General features: G+C 48.4%; 1 protein-coding gene across 3 annotated transcripts in view; it reads right to left on the bottom strand.

Moving 5' to 3' along the window:
- LOC311111118 (alpha-ketoglutarate-dependent dioxygenase FTO-like) overlaps window positions 1–18,094 on the bottom strand; it is a gene marked incomplete at both ends in the record, with an annotated part of 154,522 nt that overhangs the window by 123,444 nt on the left and 12,984 nt on the right. For 2 of the 3 annotated variants that reach the window (XM_084153800.1, XM_084153799.1), the window contains 3 exons: window positions 2,683–2,811; window positions 4,884–5,925; window positions 11,416–11,493. In XM_084153800.1, coding sequence (XP_084009926.1) covers window positions 2,683–2,811; window positions 4,884–5,925; window positions 11,416–11,493 — 1,249 coding nt within the window. The remainder of the gene's footprint in view (window positions 1–2,682; window positions 2,812–4,883; window positions 5,926–11,415; window positions 11,494–18,094) is intronic. The other variant, XM_084153801.1, reaches the window with a different exon arrangement.

Here is an 18,094-nt window from a genome sequence, read left to right as displayed (position 1 = left end):
TGTATAGTGTAATTAACAACTATCAATAGACCTACTAAATGATAGACATATAGTCAATCAAAGAATGACTCAGTAAAATGAGGAATGCATTTACTCAATTCAACTAATAGAATGTATTAGTCACAAAAGAATTGACACTCAAACAATTGCAGTGTACATGAAATACATGATACAGAATAACACTGAGTAAATGACTATCACCAACAGGTTAAGACTTAACGTGGATACATGTGTCTTCACTTCAGAATAATCTCTCTGAGAAAAAACTATGCGTGTCTGATACACACAGGAGCTTGGTAGCAAGATAAGGTGTGTTTGATCCCTGTGATATCCTACAGATGGTCTGCCATCCAAACAATGTCATAAATCGTGACTGAATCATCACACTGTGCTCCCACGCCAGCCAGTCACTAGTTGCGAGTATCACCTTCTCTCATTCTTCCACTACGCCGTAGCAAAACATTTCGCACCATAAAAAAATGGTTGCTGCGCACAGCAACTAAATAGGCTGCAGGGTCCTCTATCTACCACACTCTGTCCAGCAGCAGGATCAGTGAAATGGGAGCATTATTCTACTTCATTGATCAAACACTGCCAGATCTCATTCAATCCCTCATGATGGAGGACTCATATCAAGAAACATTTATCCAATAAACAAAGATCCTGATCGGATCCCAACTGCTGTGTCTAGTGTATCAGTCCCATCAGTCCACAAGCTTGTTTGTGTGTTTAGATGTCGACCAGCTCTGTTATTATTGGTTCCACAAACAAATCATTTATTTAGCCATGACAGAGCTGTCACTCACAGCACATGTGCATATTTACACCCCGCCTTGAGCAGTGTGGCTGGCTAATGCCTTTGATTTGAAAGTCAAACAGTGAAGTGCTTTAGGAAGATAGATATTATTATGTGCTAGCATGACAAACAAAACAAGTTCTCCCACTGTTCTGTGTTATCCTCTGATGAGATTGTGAAGGATTAGGTCTCTGGGCGGAATGACTCCCGTCTTTAAAACAGTTTATATCCAATAATAAATGATCTCCATCAATCTGTTCCTCCACAGTCTGATGGCACTGGGGGGACAAACTCGATTCCTGTAATAAATATTTATCTTTCTTTCTCTACCCCCTCATCTGTTGCCACTTGTCCCCTTCTTTTTTCCAGGAAGCAGCAGGCTTTTAAATATATTGGGTCAACTCTTTCTCAGGTCCCCCGTGAGTTGGGAGTTAGAAATCTTATTACCCAACAGGCTCGGTGTCAGACTTGAATTGTTCTTTTTTAACCACTGAAATTCAATTTGGGTGGAAATAATGGCTGATTAAATTTGCACACACATATTACACACGCAGACACGCACAACACTAGCAGTTCAGAGGTTGAGTCACTGACAAACGGTGCTAAAAAGGAATGATGGTGTCTGTGATTGTACACGGGAACGTTCTTTATCAAAACACTACAAAGACACCAGGCATCACAAAGATAGCTTTTATTTCTGTCCCTTGTCAAGGCATGCTATAACCTCCAATGAAATACTGAGTAGACTACTTTCTTGAATTTACTCTTGGTTGATGACAGTAGTTAGTGTCTGTACTGTGTACCTGATCCAGGTGTAGGAGTGAGAGACTGTGTGAGCTGCTACAGTATCATAGTGATCCTGTAGGGATCTCCCAAACTGGCACATAAATCGCCATTGATCCAGTCCAGTCAGGTCCAATTACAATTGTGTTTCTAGAGCAGCCCATCACTCTGTTATCATGCCTGGACTGAACGTGACAAATCTCATCCTGTCTGGGTTAGGGGTAAATTCTCCTGTGCTGTTTGAGTTATGTCCTGTGAGGTCACTCCAACTCATGGTTTCTACTCAGATCAACATGTTTTGAGGTAGAGAATATGAGTCTGTGCCTACTTGTTCTTGCCTGTGTCTTTGTGTGCTTGTCTGTTCGTATGTGTCCAAAAAAACGATGCAGTTATATTTCACCAACGATCCCAGACAAATACAAAACAATGATGTCTTGGAGGTCCTAACCCATACACAGTGTGGGACATGTCGTGCTGCTGTGATGGGGAAGCTAGTGGTAGCTAATAATAGCTGTGTAGCCTTGTCCTGTACTGTAGAAGCTAAGAGCAGCCCGACCCAGCAGGCGGAGATGAAAGGGGAAGGCATCTGCTGTAGCCATCAGCATTAAGGTCTGATTTACACCCTCATGGCCCGCTGCCTGTCCTCTCCACTCCATAGAGACACCACCAGCACCGCTGCCACAGCACCGGGTCACAGGACTTCATAAAATAACATTTGGTTTTCTTAACCTCGCTAATGCATGCAATTACATGGAACCTTAGGGTTACAGATACACGAGCAGGCCAGAGTCCAAGCTGCATGCGGAACAGAACAGAACAGGGCTTCTGATGGGGTTGGGTTCAGACTAACACAATGATGAGCGAGAGAGAGAGAGAGAGTGAGAGAGGAGAGAGAGAGAGAGAGAGAAAGAGAAAAAGAGAGAAGACAGTGAGAGAGAGAAAAGAAAGAGAGAGAGAAAAGAGAGAGAGAGAGTCTGGAGAGCATCCTGCTTCTATGGGTCAGTAGGGACACAGTAAACCAAACACACTAGAACATGAAGTGTAAATCTCACACAGACTAGAGATGTCATGTAAAAGGAGTATGTGCGTGCATGCTCCAGTACCTCTCATGTAGTAGCAGTCTCCGGACTGCAGTGGGAGGGTCAGTCCAGGGGTGTGGATGTCCCAGGCCACCTTTAGACCAATCCTCCAGCAGCCCTTCTCCACAGGACCCTCCTCCGAGCTCACACCTGCTAAACACAAACAATCCCACCACTTAAGTCAGTCAGATCAGAACCAAATATACAGTAGGAGACAGGGCATATTGTTACATTTTCCCTCAGTACAACTTCATCACAGTTTCTGTACAAGAGGACAGCCTTTTTAATAAAAGTCTTTGATGTTAGGTAGCTAGTGTGTGTAGGGGCAGCAGACAGACAGGGTAGTGGGGACTATTGTCCTCCCATAGCCAGTCTCTGAGCCTCTCCCCAGCCTCTCCCTGGCTGTCCTCCATCCGAGGCCCGGTAAGAAAACCAGATCTACCCAGCCCGTTAGGTCCACACCCTTCAGCAAAAATCTATACTAAAGTCTTCCTGGGCCTCTCTCTCAGCCCCACGGCAAATCAGACCTTTTCCTTTACTCAGCAGAGGATAAATAGTAACTTAATTTCCAGCCAGTGCTTTCTGAGAGAGCCGTTAATGACACTGCTCCCAAAGGACCCAGGATGGGAATGGTGTTGGAGCTGGAGTAAAGAGCATTGTGGTCTTTCCAGCCGGAAAACTCTCCGCCTCCATGCCATATTCCTCTGGATCAGAGCAGCTGGGTTACTCTAAATAGAACCATTCTGTAACACCAGAGACAAAGCCTTGGGAAAAAGAGGCAAAGACTAGACTTCACCCAGACCAGACATGAAAACTAAGCGTGTCAAAGAAAGGCAGGTGTCGTGCAAATAAACACGCTTAGATGGTTAATGGTTACTGTACGTACCAGACTGTGTAATGCTAAACGGCTCAATTATTGAGTTGAGAAAGAGAGAGAGAGGGGCTTTGTTTGCAGCGCAGCCGAGAACAATGTAAAAAACATGGGCCCCCTCGTAAAAACATTCTGCATGGTAACAATTCCATCTCTGTGGTTCTGGGAGTCTTCAGAACGATCTGGCCCAAAGTGAACATAGCATTTCTTGAGTAATGCACAGCGGGGTTAGCGAGCAGTGCTGCTGAGCTTTTGTCAGGCTTGCCTGTGAAGTCTGGTGCTGTGGGGTCAGTTTGGCCTACAAAGGAAAGGCACAGCTGCAGATAGAATAGTGTACCTAGACTACAGCCCCGGCTGGTCGGTCCTGTGGTGTTTGAAGCCAGCGTTCCCAGGGGTCAAGGGTCAGATAGGTCAGAACAAATCATCTCCGCAGACCTCTACAGCAGGTGGTTCTGTTTAGCCAATCCCTCTGAGATGAGGTCGGCCCGCTGCAAAGGCGGCTGAGATATGGTTTTGCACTGTATTGCCATGTGAAAAGGGGATCCTGCACCTTGATAGTAAAACGGAGTAAATATTGGATTTAAAAATATGATCATGATCAATCATAATTTTGTTAGATGATCACTGATTCAATAGCAATGAACTCCATAAAAAAAGATACACTCATATCAGCCCTACAAAATCAGGCCGAGACCCACTATGATAAAACAACTAGGCTAAACACTGCCTCAATACTGCTGTACAGTCTAGAACCAGTTATCAAAGCAGGGACTCATTATTCCATATCAGATAATTACACATTGATAATTCCTGGAGGAAATTACTTAGATCAGATCGTTGAGAGATAAGGCGGGGCGAGTTGTTGGAGTTTTGTAGTGTGCCGTTCGGCCTGTGTTTAGCCCCTGAATGTGTCCCAGAGAGTGTGTGATGATGATCTTCCCTCCCTCCCTGGCCCTGCTAGCGATAAGGCATCCTAGCCTGTCAGAGCAGAACAGAGGCAGCCTGTGATGACATTTGATAATGCCCTGACAGTATCTGGCTGATAGATCTGATGGCTGGCTCACTGGAGGCCATGTCTGAGATAAATGCTGTATAGCTGCTGGAAGTGAGCTGCTGTAGGGCCACATACACAACGTTAGCTGTTAGCTGCATCAGATAGAGATAGTAGCTCAAAATGATATCACAGTGGAGAAGAAAATAGCTACTTCTAAGGGGTTGTGGGTGGAATGATAAAAATGGGATAACAAGTGAGACTGAAGGGTGTTAATGAGAAACTTTGGGTCTAGTTTGAAGGGGATCCACCACTACTGACTGTGATATAAAACAAGTATACTGTATGACCTTTGACCCTCACCTTTGTCATCGTCATGACAGCTGTAGCTGTAGACAGCCACAGGTGATAGGCTGACCAGGTTCTCATCATGGTGCCAGCCCACAGCCATCTTACCCATCCCATAATACGGCTCTTCTTTCAGCTGGCTCATAGCTGCTGGGTCCATGTAGTTGAGCAGGGTGACGTTGAACTGGGCCGGGCCAGGACAGGATGTCTTAGCAGGGTTGAGGTGAGAGCATCCCTGGCCACTCAGCTGGTCTTCATCCTCATCCTCAATGTGGTACCCAGAGAGACTGTGTTTTAGCTCAGCCACAGGCTTCTCCTGAGGGCCTAGGCCCGTAGTCTCTGTCTCTGTGCTGCCAGCTGGCCTGTGCTTCCAGCCTGTGTGTTTTCCCTCACTGTGTTGTTTTGACCCCGTTGGACTCCCCAGTTCAGTTTGTTTAGGCTTCATGTCTCCCATCTCGTCGCTGTGTCTTGACTCCCACGCTGCATCCTGTTTGGACGATGGGCCTTCTTCTTCACTGTGTTTTGACTCTATGTCCCAGTCCTCGCTGTGCTTTGACTCAGTTTCTCCCTCCTCACTCTGCTTGGACTCTGAGTCTCCTCCATCGTCACTGGGTTTGGACTCCTCGCTATCTTTAGACTCGGTGTCTCCTTCTACACTGGGTTTAGACTCTATAGCACCAACCAACTCTTTCCTGCACTGCTTGAAAACATCCCCCTCCTTCCTGTGTCCGACATCAGAGCAGAAGAAGCAGTTGAGCTCCCAGAGTGCTTTGCAAGCAGCACTGAGGTCTGGGTCACAGCAGGTCCCTCTCTGGTCGTCTGCGTGCCAGGGGATGGTGAAGAGCCGTGTGTCCAGGTAGCGGTAGGTGGTTCCTGGCTGACCCAGCAGCACCCGGGACACGGCGGTGAAGACGTCTCGGTCCCTTACCTTCACTAGGTCCCTCAGGAAACAGCCCCTCTGCCGCAGGGTGAGCAGAGCAGCCTCCACCCGACCATGGAGCTCCTCAGGCAGGGAGCAGGAACGCCGCAGAGCCAGGCCAGAGTAGCTAGTCTCCCACTGGAATACAGAGAAACACAGATCAATTAGCTGTTGTTCTGCCTGAAACAATTGATAGAGAACAAGTACACAGACCAAACAGCCAACATAAATACTGTATAACTAGCCATTGTTCATTCTAATTCTATGGTTCTGCCTATGAGCTAAGTCTCTTTCCAAGTGCTAAGTCCTCTGTCTCCAGTGGGATAGACAGAATGCTTTGGTCTGGACTAGTACCAATGGCAGTGGGATTGACAGAAGGTCTGGACTAGTCCCAATGGCAGTGGGATAGACAGAAGGTCTGGACTAGTACCAATGGCAGTGGGATAGACAGAAGGTCTGGACTAGTACCAATGGCAGTGGGATAGACAGAAGGTCTGGACTAGTACCAATGGCAGTGGGATAGACAGAAGGACTAGTACCAATGGCAGTGGGATTGACAGAAGGTCTGGACTAGTACCAATGGCAGTGGGATAGACAGAAGGTCTAGTACCAATGGCAGTGGGATTGACAGAAGGTCTGGACTAGTACCAATGGCAGTGGGATAGACAGAAGGACTAGTACCAATGGCAGTGGGATAGACAGAAGTTCTGGACTAGTACCAATGGCAGTGAGATAGACAGAAGATCTGGACTAGTACCAATGGCAGTGGGATAGACAGAAGGTATGGACTAGTACCAATGGCAGTGGGATAGACAGAAGTTCTGGACTAGTACCAATGGCAGTGAGATAGACAGAAGATCTGGACTAGTACCAATGGCAGTGGGATAGACAGAAGGTATGGACTAGTACCAATGGCAGTGGGATTGACAGAAGGTCTGGACTAGTACCAATGGCAGTGGGATAGACAGAAGGACTAGTACCAATGGCAGTGGGATTGACATAATATCTGGACTAGTACCAATGGCAGTGGGATTGACAGAAGGTCTGGACTAGTACCAATAGCAGTGGGATTGACAGAAGGTCTGGACTAGTACCAATGGCAGTGGGATAGACAGAAGGACTAGTACCAATGGCAGTGGGATTGACAGAAGATCTGGACTAGTACCAATGGCAGTGGGATAGACAGAAGGTCTGGACAAGTACCAATGGCAGTGGGATAGACAGAAGGACTAGTACCAATGGCAGTGGGACAGACAGAAAGTCTGGACTAGTACCAATGGCAGTGGGATAGACAGAAGGACTAGTACCAATGGCAGTGAGATAGACAGAAGATCTGGACTAGTACCAATGGCAGTGAGATAGACAGAAGATCTGGACTAGTACCCATGGCAGTGGGATAGACAGAAGGTCTGGACAAGTACCAATGGCAGTGGGATTGACAGAAGGTCTGGACTAGTACCAATGGCAGTGAGATTGACAGAAGATCTGGACTAGTACCAATGGCAGTGGGATAGACAGAAGGACTAGTACCAATGGCAGTGAGATAGACAGAAGGTATGGACTAGTACCAATGGCAGTGGGATAGAGAGAAGGTCTGGACTAGTACCAATGGCAGTGGGATTGACAGAAGGTCTGGACTAGTACCAATGGCAGTGAGATAGACAGAAGATCTGGACTAGTACCAATGGCAGTGTGATAGACAGAAGGACTAGTACCAATGGCATTGAGATAGACAGAAGATCTGGACTAGTACCAATGGCAGTGGGATAGACAGAAGATCTGGACTAGTACCAATGGCAGTGGGATAGACAGAAGGTCTGGACTAGTACCAATGGCAGTGGGATTGACAGAAGGTCTGGACTAGTACCAATGGCAGTGGGATAGACAGAAGGACTAGTACCAATGGCAGTGGGATAGACAGAAGGTCTGGACTAGTAACAATGGCAGTGGGATTGACAGAAGGTCTGGACTAGTACCAATGGCAGTGGGATTGACAGAAGATCTGGACTAGTACCAATGGCAGTGAGATAGACAGAAGATCTGGACTAGTACCAATGGCAGTGGGATAGACAGAATGACTAGTACCAATGGCAGTGGGATAGACAGAAGGACTAGTACCAATGGCAGTGGGATAGACAGAAGGTCTGGACTAGTACCAATGGCAGTGGGATAGACAGAAGGACTAGTACCAATGGCAGTGGGATAGACAGAAGGACTAGTACCAATGGCAATGAGATAGAAAGAAGATCTGGACTAGAACCAATGGCAGTGAGATGGACAGAAGATCTGGACTAGTACCCATGGCAGTGGGATAGACAGAAGGTCTGGACTAGTACCAATGGCAGTGGGATTGACAGAAGGTCTGGACTAGTACCAATGGCAGTGGGATAGACATAAGATCTGGACTAGTACCAATGGCAGTGGGATAGACAGAAGGTCTGGACTAGTACCAATGGCAGTGGGATTGACAGAAGGTCTGGACTAGTACCAATGGCAGTGGGATAGACAGAAGGACTAGTACCAATGGCAGTGGGATAGACAGAAGGTCTGGACTAGTACCAATGGCAGTGGGATTGACAGAAGGTCTGGACTAGTACCAATGGCAGTGGGATAGACAGAAGGACTAGTACCAATGGCAGTGGGATAGACAGAAGGTCTGGACTAGTACCAATGGCAGTGGGATTGACAGAAGGTCTGGACTAGTACCAATGGCAGTGAGATAGACAGAAGATCTGGACTAGTACCAATGGCAGTGAGATAGACAGAAGATCTGGACTAGTACCAATGGCAGTGGGATAGACAGAAGGACTAGTACCAATGGCAGTGGGATAGACAGAAGGTCTGGACTAGTACCAATGGCAGTGGGATAGACAGAAGGACTAGTACCAATGGCAGTGGGATAGACAGAAGGACTAGTACCAATGGCAGTGAGATAGACAGAAGATCTGGACTAGTACCAATGGCAGTGAGATAGACAGAAGATCTGGACTAGTACCCATGGCAGTGGGATAGACAGAAGGTCTGGACTAGTACCAATGGCAGTGGGATTGACAGAAGGTCTGGACTAGTACCAATGGCAGTGGGATAGACAGAAGATCTGGACTAGTACCAATGGCAGTGGGATAGACAGAAGGTCTGGACTAGTACCAATGGCAGTGGGATAGACAGAAGGACTAGTAACAATGGCAGTGGGATAGACAGAAGGACTAGTACCAATGGCAGTGGGATAGACAGAAGGTCTGGACTAGTACCAATGGCAGTGGGATAGACAGAAGGACTAGTACCAATGGCAGTGGGATAGACAGAAGAACTAGTACCAATGGCAGTGAGATAGACAGAAGATCTGGACTAGTACCAATGGCAGTGAGATAGACAGAAGATCTGGACTAGTACCCATGGCAGTGGGATAGACAGAAGGTCTGGACTAGTACCAATGGCAGTGGGATTGACAGAAGGACTAGTACCAATGGCAGTGAGATAGACAGAAGATCTGGACTAGTACCAATGGCAGTGGGATAGACAGAAGGACTAGTACCAATGGCAGTGAGATAGACAGAAGGTCTGGACTAGTACCAATGGCAGTGGGATAGACAGAAGGTCTGGACTAGTACCAATGGCAGTGGGATTGACAGAAGGTCTGGACTAGTACCAATGGCAGTGAGATAGACAGAAGATCTGGACTAGTACCAATGGCAGTGGGATAGACAGAAGGACTAGTACCAATGGCATTGAGATAGACAGAAGATCTGGACTAGTACCAATGGCAGTGGGATAGACAGAATATCTGGACTAGTACCAATGGCAGTGGGATAGACAGAAGGTCTGGACTAGTACCAATGGCAGTGGGATTGACAGAAGGTCTGGACTAGTACCAATGGCAGTGGGATAGACAGAAGGACTAGTGCCAATGGCAGTGGGATAGACAGAAGGACTAGTACCAATGGCAGTGGGATAGACAGAAGGTCTGGACTAGTACCAATGGCAGTGGGATAGACAGAAGGACTAGTACCAATGGCAGTGGGATAGACAGAAGGTCTGGACTAGTACCAATGGCAGTGGGATAGACAGAAGGACTAGTACCAATGGCAGTGAGATAGACAGAAGATCTGGACTAGTACCAATGGCAGTGAGATAGACAGAATATCTGGACTAGTACCAATGGCAGTGGGATAGACAGAAGGACTAGTACCAATGGCAGTGAGATAGACAGAAGGTCTGGACTAGTACCAATGGCAGTGGGATAGACAGAAGGTCTGGACTAGTACCAATGGCAGTGGGATTGACAGAAGGTCTGGACTAGTACCAATGGCAGTGAGATAGACAGAAGATATGGACTAGTACCAATGGCAGTGGGATAGACAGAAGATCTGGACTAGTACCAATGGCATTGAGATAGACAGAAGATCTGGACTAGTACCAATGGCAGTGGAATAGACAGAAGATCTGGACTAGTACCAATGGCAGTGGGATAGACAGAAGGTCTGGACTAGTACCAATGGCAGTGGGATTGACATAAGGTCTGGACTAGTACCAATGGCAGTGGGATAGACAGAAGGACTAGTACCAATGGCAGTGGGATAGACAGAAGGTCTGGACTAGTACCAATGGCAGTGGGATTGACAGAAGGTCTGGACTAGTACCAATGGCAGTGGGATTGACAGAAGATCTGGACTAGTACCAATGGCAGTGAGATAGACAGAAGATCTGGACTAGTACCAATGGCAGTGGGATAGACAGAAGGACTAGTACCAATGGCAGTGGGATAGACAGAAGGACTAGTACCAATGGCAGTGGGATAGACAGAAGGTCTGTACTAGTACCAATGGCAGTGGGATAGACAGAAGGTCTGGACTAGTACCAATGGCAGTGGGATAGACAGAAGGTATGGACTAGTACCAATGGCAGTGGGATTGACAGAAGGACTAGTACCAATGGCAGTGGGATAGACAGAAGGACTAGTACCAATGGCAGTGGGATTGACAGAAGGTCTGGACTAGTACCAATGGCAGTGGGATTGACAGAAGGTCTGGACTAGTACCAATGGCAGTGGGATAGACAGAAGGTCTGGACTAGTACCAATGGCAGTGGGATAGACAGAAGGTCTGGACTAGTACCAATGGCAGTGGGATTGACAGAAGGTCTGGACTAGTACCAATGGCAGTGGGATAGACAGAAGGACTAGTACCAATGGCAGTGGGATTGACAGAAGGTCTGGACTAGTACCAATGGCAGTGGGATTGACAGAAGGTCTGGACTAGTACCAATGGCAGTGGGATAGACAGAAGGTCTGGACTAGTACCAATGGCAGTGGGATAGACAGAAGGTCTGGACTAGTACCAATGGCAGTGGGATAGACAGAAGGACTAGTACCAATGGCAGTGGGATAGACAGAAGGACTAGTACCAATGGCAGTGGGATTGACAGAAGATCTGGACTAGTACCAATGTCAGTGGGATAGACAGAAGGTCTGGACTAGTACCAATGGCAGTGGGATAGACAGAAGGACTAGTACCAATGGCAGTGGGATAGACAGAAGGACTAGTACCAATGGCAGTGGGATAGACAGAAGGTCAACAGTGGCCTGGAACAGTGGTCTGGACTCTGGACCAGCCTGACTGACTGACTCACCAGCTGTTGGAAGCCATGGTCTGAGGGCCCGAGGAAGGGGATGCGCTGGTCTCCTAGCTCCTGCAGCAGCCTGCGCCTCTGGAGAAGAGGAGACCAGACACAGGTCAGTACACAAAGGTCAGTAAAGATGCACATGTCATGAGGAATTTACAGGTAATGCCATGTACGATAAGAGAGAACAGATTAATTCAGGGTTTTGGGAGTTGACAAACACACAGGTCAGCACAGATACACCTCATGTGGCATTTAGGTTACATCAAATGGCATGTACCATAAAAGTGCACAGCACAGTTAATTCAGGTATTCGGGAGTTGACGAATACATTAGCCTATATTTAAACTGAGCCTGTGAAGCATCAGCATCCCATTTAATTCAACCTCCCCAGATTATATCCCATAGTCCCCTAGCTTCATTGTCGTCTCACATTTTTATGATTTCTTGGCTCTGCAGTGGGGTTCCTCACAACCTTATAAAGAATGCCCTGCTGCGTGCTGCGTACTGGCTCCCTCCTATAAAGACCCAACCTGGTGGAAGGATCAAAGCCCCTTTCATTGGCTCACATTCCATTCCGACCTGTAAATCCAACGGTAACCAGCATAAAACTGCGATACCCAAATAAATTTCACAAGTGCCGAACCCTCCCCTCACCTCCTTCCCTCCCTCCATCTCTGCCGTCTGCGTCCCTCTGTCCTTTATTCACTTCCCACAGCCCCACAGGTGCACTCATCCCACACCCGTCAGCCACTGGCTGGCTGAGAGCCGGCTGGCGAGAGCGCCATGTCATTGACCCGCTCCTGCCTTTAAACCTTTAAATGTGCTGTGGACACCGGTGTGAACGCTTCGGCTCGCTCCTTGCCGCACCACTTCCCCGCATCAGCAGTGAGCAAGCTTAGAGCGGAGTGAAGGCTGTGATGTTTAAGGACAGCAGGCCTCGTATATATTCACAGACATTTACTACATGCGTTTCACATTTCTGCCGGCCTAATAATACCAGAGACCTCATGCGGGACGCGGGGGAACGTGTGAGTCCCGACTGCCAAAATATGTCCTGACTTTTAGAGTGAAATAAAATGTCCTGTTAATAACATTAAAGTGCACCTTAAAAAGGTTGTGTCCTGAATGACTCAAAAGAGGGCTAGATCAAAAAGAGGACAAACAGGAAAAGTATGTGCATGAATACAGACAGAGGAAAAGGAGGTGAAATCTCAGTATGGGGGACAGGAGACAGAGAACGTATTAGATCTATGCTGTTAGTAGAATTCCCTTCAGGGGACTACAGCTTTACCTGCAGGCTAAACAACACCAACAACAACACCACCAACAACACAAACACCAGCTGCAACTTTCTAATATGCCATTTAATAATATGCCATTTAGCAGACGCTTTTATCCAAAGCGACTTACAGTCATGTGTGCATACATTTTTACGTTTGTGTGGTCCCGGGGATCGAACCCACTACCCTGGCGTTACAAGCGCCATGCTCTACCAATTGAGCTACATAGGACCACTTTCTCTAAAGGATCAGGATGCACATGGGCTTCCAGACAGCCCGGCCCTCTAAGTTATTCTATTTAGAGTGGAACAAACAAAAGGAGAGGAAAACTGGTCCACAGACAGAGTGAATCTACAATACAAAACAACATCCACTATTCATGGACAGTCTGTGTTCAAAGGGCCAGGAGGAAGAGGAGCGGAGGACAACTGACAAACTGACACACATTCATTGGTGTCAAATTCCTGCTTCCAAGCAGAAGCTTCAGGATATTAAACCTGTGTGTGTGTGTGTGTGTGTGTGTGTGTGTATGTGGTGGGGGGGCAGTGTGGGGGTGTTTCTGTGTGATGTGTGTGGGTGAGTAAGGGGGCAGTGTGGTGTGTTTCATGTGTATGTAATCAGTAGTACCTAGTGTGTATGTAAGCTCCAGTGTGTGTTGTTCCTGTATGTATGTGTGTACAAGGCTGGTTGGTAGGCCGTTGCCAACTTGACCTTAGAGCACATGCCCTGTGTGATGTGTGCACACGCACACACACACACACTCACACACACACACTCACACAACTGGGCCGGATAGCACACTGCCTCAGCTCCAATCGCACACAACTGGGCTGTCACGCACATGTCGAATACATCAAGACACTCAGAAATTCCACCGAAAAAAAGACAGCCCCAGCCCTCTGTAGCAGATGGGCTCTCCTCTCATTTCCTCCTCTCTTCTCCTTGCCTCTCCTCTCTCCTCTCCTCTGCTCTCATCTCCTCTTGTGTCTCCTTCTCTCATCTCATCTCCCTTTATATCAGAGCAGTCTTTCTGTCAGAGAGAGATGCTGCTTTTCCACTCAGCATAAGACACCAGATTACCAATCCCATAAAAACAATGACATGGATGATTTACTGTAACCATGCCAGCCGCCTGTCTGAGTGATATATCTGATGCTGCTCTTAATCTCTCTCTGTTGACAGGATTAAAATCCCCTTGGCCAGACTGTTTATCACATAAATAGGGGGTCTGTTCCCTCAGATCTGGACATGAGAGGGAAATCAAACGGCTGGTATTTTTATTTTTGACACTTTAATGAGTAGATGAATGTCCAGTGCTTAGTTCATTATGGCTCAAAATAACTCTAAGAAAATAAAGGGTCTACATCAACATTCCTGGTGGCGGTGGAGAATAATAGATTTTCTCTGAGAGGCTGGTTTGTCTGAGGACTACCCCCATGGGTCCAGCATAACCCTGAGGAACCCTGCGCCACTGTTCAATGGCATGGTGTGGGTTCCAATGGACTGGTTTAGACTCGGGTTGCTATGCTGTAACAATCAGAATCAAAGTCAGGGTGGAGGTGGAACCAGACCTCCAACCAGTAGAGGGAGTTCTACTGAGAGCCCTGGGGAGTTTAAACCTTGACAGCCAAAGATCCCTGAACCAACCCCAGCCCCCTCCCATCCCCACAATGACACATTGAGAGTTAGCTGCCTAATAGAGCTCTCTGTTTAGGAAGCAAACAATTGGTACTTGTGTGACATCGATTTCAGAAAATGGTCTCCTCCTGCAAAAGTGACGGTGAATCAGGTTTTTTGACAAGTCTTCTGTAGAACATCAGCCTCAAACAGGGAGACAGGCAAGGACATGAAACGCGATTCCAGCCCCTTTTCATTTGGCACCCCGTCGCAGAATGTGGGGAGTGGGTGTGGGGTAGACATAGGCAAGGAGGATGGCAGGGAGTGCCCACTTCGGACCGGGGGAGGCGAGGGGTGAAGGGGGAGACCAAACGGATGAGGCTCACACCTGAGTCAACAAGCCTGCTGTGAGGAGTAAGGAGCGGGAAGCCCCCGGACTTCCGCCCCCCCATCCCCCTGGACTTCCACCCCCACATCCCCCTGGACCTCCACCCCCCAGCCCCCAGCCCCCTGGACCTCCACCCCCCATCCCCCTGGACCTCCACCCCCCAGCTCCCTGGACCACCACCCCCCAGACCCCTGGACCTCCACCCCTCAGCCCCCTGGACCTCCACCCCCCATCCTCCTGGACCTCCACCCCCAAGCCCCCTGGACCTCCACCCCCCATCCTCCTGGACCTCCACCCCCCAACCCCCTGGACCACCACCCTCCAGCCCCCTGGACCTCCACCCCTCAGGCCCCTGGACCTCCACCCCCCATCCTCCTGGACCTCCACCCCCAAGCCCCCTGGACCTCCACCTCTCAGCCCCCTGGACCTCCACCGCTTAGCCCCCTGGACATCCACCCCCCAGCCCCCTGGACCTCCACCCCCCAGTCCCCTGGACCTCCACCCCCCAGCCCCCAGCCCCCTGGACCTCCACCCCCCAGGACTCCCTCTGCCTCACCCTGCCTAGGTGACTAACAGCACGTAGCTACCTCATACACAGGGCATGTCTCTGACTGCCTCGAACCACAGTGAGAGCACACAACACCTAGGTGCTATCACACACACACTATCAATCACACACACTTCCTTGCACTCTGACACTGTCCCTCCCTCCCTCCCTCCCCCACCCCCTAGGCTACATGGACGTTTTAACTGACATTTAGGCCCCGGGACATAATAAGCACTATCCATTCAAAGAAAAGCAAAACTTTAACTTTTGACATTTTGTTTCCGACAAATCGTGGCATAATGCACTCAGAATCCCACACACACATCAGTGGTCACTGTAATGTGTAGGGAGGTGGATGGGAGGGAAGTGATAAGTGACTGAACAGTGTAATAAATGGTTAACTGATTGAAACATCTGTAGAGTGACCTGAGCACCAGGCCACACAGGGCAGTAGTAATGTGTAACCCCACACCCACACACTGGACCAGGAGGTGGGGATGCATATTCATCTGTCTAGTGGGAGAACTAGCTGGTCACATCCTGATCAGATCAGGTGGTCACTGTTCATGTAGCCAAATAGTAGGTGTCAAAAGGTATTGGAATAGTACACAGCAACAGTAGAATATGATGAGCCTCTTTCCTCCTTCTGCCCAAGAGGAAAAACGGATCACCAACATCTATCTTAATGTGTGTCCTCCCTCAGCAGATCAACTCAGTAGGTCCTCTTTCAGTCTCTCTCTCAGATATTGTCAGTAGAGATCCATTCAGGTAGGTGATGAAAAATGGCCAGCTAGCCCTCGTTGACGCTCTCCCTCACTAATTGTTGTTTGGGGCTGAAGGGGGACATTGTTCATTTCACTTAGAGGCAGGTCAGAGGGAGGTGGGATCATTAATATTAAAATGTGTCCATCCATCTATCTGAACACGGCGGGTCATTTAAAGGGCCGGTGTGATGCTGCATGGAGCTGGGCCCGGGCAGACCTTTCACGCCCTGTTTAGAACATGGATCTAATAACATTACCAGCACCGCAGGTCCGCAGGCAGGGTGATCACCAATGATCATTAATTAAACACACACAACCACACAGACACACAGAAACACACACACACACATTCACACATACTACTATAGACAATCATACTGGTTGATGTTCAGAAACGTACCCACACACAATCACAAGTACTTTATGCAAGACAGTGAAGTAGTTTAAACAGCCATTAAAATGACCCTCTGTGTTCTCTGTCACACTCTTAAACACAAACCGTGAGACAGCCATGGCCAGGTGTAACCCTGTCAGGCGTTAGGAGAAAGCGAAAGAGTGAAAGAAAGAAAGATGAATCACCCAAAAGTATTTACACATACATCTGGGGTAAGCCTAGACACTGACAGGTTGGCACATACAAGGCCAGTCCATTTAAGTGCTTTTCAATGTGTCCATGGTGTCAACATCTATTTCACACTCATCTACACCTCGAAGGAGAAAAAGATGTTTCCATGACCTTTACCCAGGGTGTCAAATCTGGAGAGAGAGAGAGAGAGAGAGAGAGAGAGAGAGAGAGAGAGAGAGAGAGAGAGAGAGAGAGAGAGAGAGAGAGAGAGAGAGAGGAGACCAGAGCAGAATAGAGCAGATATTTAAGAGGCCTGCACTACCTTACATAAGCAGAAAAGTAAAGGGTGTTAGCCACTTTGGCTTTAATTGTTATTTTGTGGGCAGGCCATAACACTTCCATTAGGATTATGTCGATAGAGAAGGCTTTTTAGTTTTCACCTTCAAAATGACAACATGGTTTCATGAGGTCAGCTGTTTTCCAGGCAGAATGGACTGTTTTAACACTGACAGACTCCCTAGGTATTCAGATCCAGACACAGGCCTGTTTGTTGGGGAGAGGGAGGGAAGGAGGGGGGGAAAGAGGGATGGAGGGAGGGGAAGGAGAGCATTGATTGAAAGACTGTGATTAGCAGTTTTCAGCAGGGTGCGCTGGGGCCATCAAGTTGTTCTAACAGCCTTGTCGCGTCCCGAGGTGCAGTCAAGGAGAAGTCAGTGCTTTAGAGAGCTCTCTCTCTCTCTCTCTGTGTGTCTCTCTCTGTCTGTCTCTTTCCTCCTTCTATCTCTCTCCCTCTCTCTCTTTCTCTCACTCTCTAGCTAGCCAGCCACACTTCTCTGCCCCTCCACAAAATCAATATGGCTCTGCAAAGTGCAGGCGGCCCGGGGGAGACTGAGGGCTAGAAGCGGGGCCAAGGCGTCCTCCAGGCCTGTCCCACGGGCAGTGTCAAGGACAGACCCGAGCCGGGCTGGGAGACCGGGGACTGAGGCTGGGGCCTGCCGTGCCCCCCTCTGCCCCCTCCCCTGCGTCCGCTCATGCGCCCATCACTCGGCCTGGAGGACAGGATCGATAAGCAGGTGGAGCGTTAAATACTCTGCCCCAGAGGGTGTCCCGCTGCTGGGGCCCAGCCTGCCAGGACTCAGCCTCCTCCTCCCTCCTCCTGGAGGACGGTCTGTCTGTCTGTCTGGTCTGCTCACACCTGAACTGGACGTTTTGTTTTCAGACTGAGAGGCTGGAGATCTCTGACAATAAACAATTCAATAACACTTAGAGACATGTCTGCTGTGGAGGGTAGCAGCGTGGCCCACTGGTCACACAATGTAGCTTCTCAACAGGACACAGGTCAACAGAAGTCAGCCATGGGGCCTGGGCCTGGTCAGGGAATTGGCCAGTAAGCTACCTGAACACTGTCTATTAGAGTTAAGACAATACAATGTGTTCATAGTTTTATTATGGACAATTTCTAAACCATAATAGAGCAAATAGCAATAGACTACTTATTCTAGCTCACTGTCAATAATTGCCCTA

Source organism: Coregonus lavaretus (genome assembly GCF_964263955.1).
Source record: "Coregonus lavaretus genome assembly, chromosome: 37".
In the NCBI taxonomy this organism is placed as follows: Eukaryota; Metazoa; Chordata; class Actinopteri; order Salmoniformes; family Salmonidae; genus Coregonus; species Coregonus lavaretus.
This window is presented reverse-complemented; position numbering and strand designations above follow the sequence as displayed.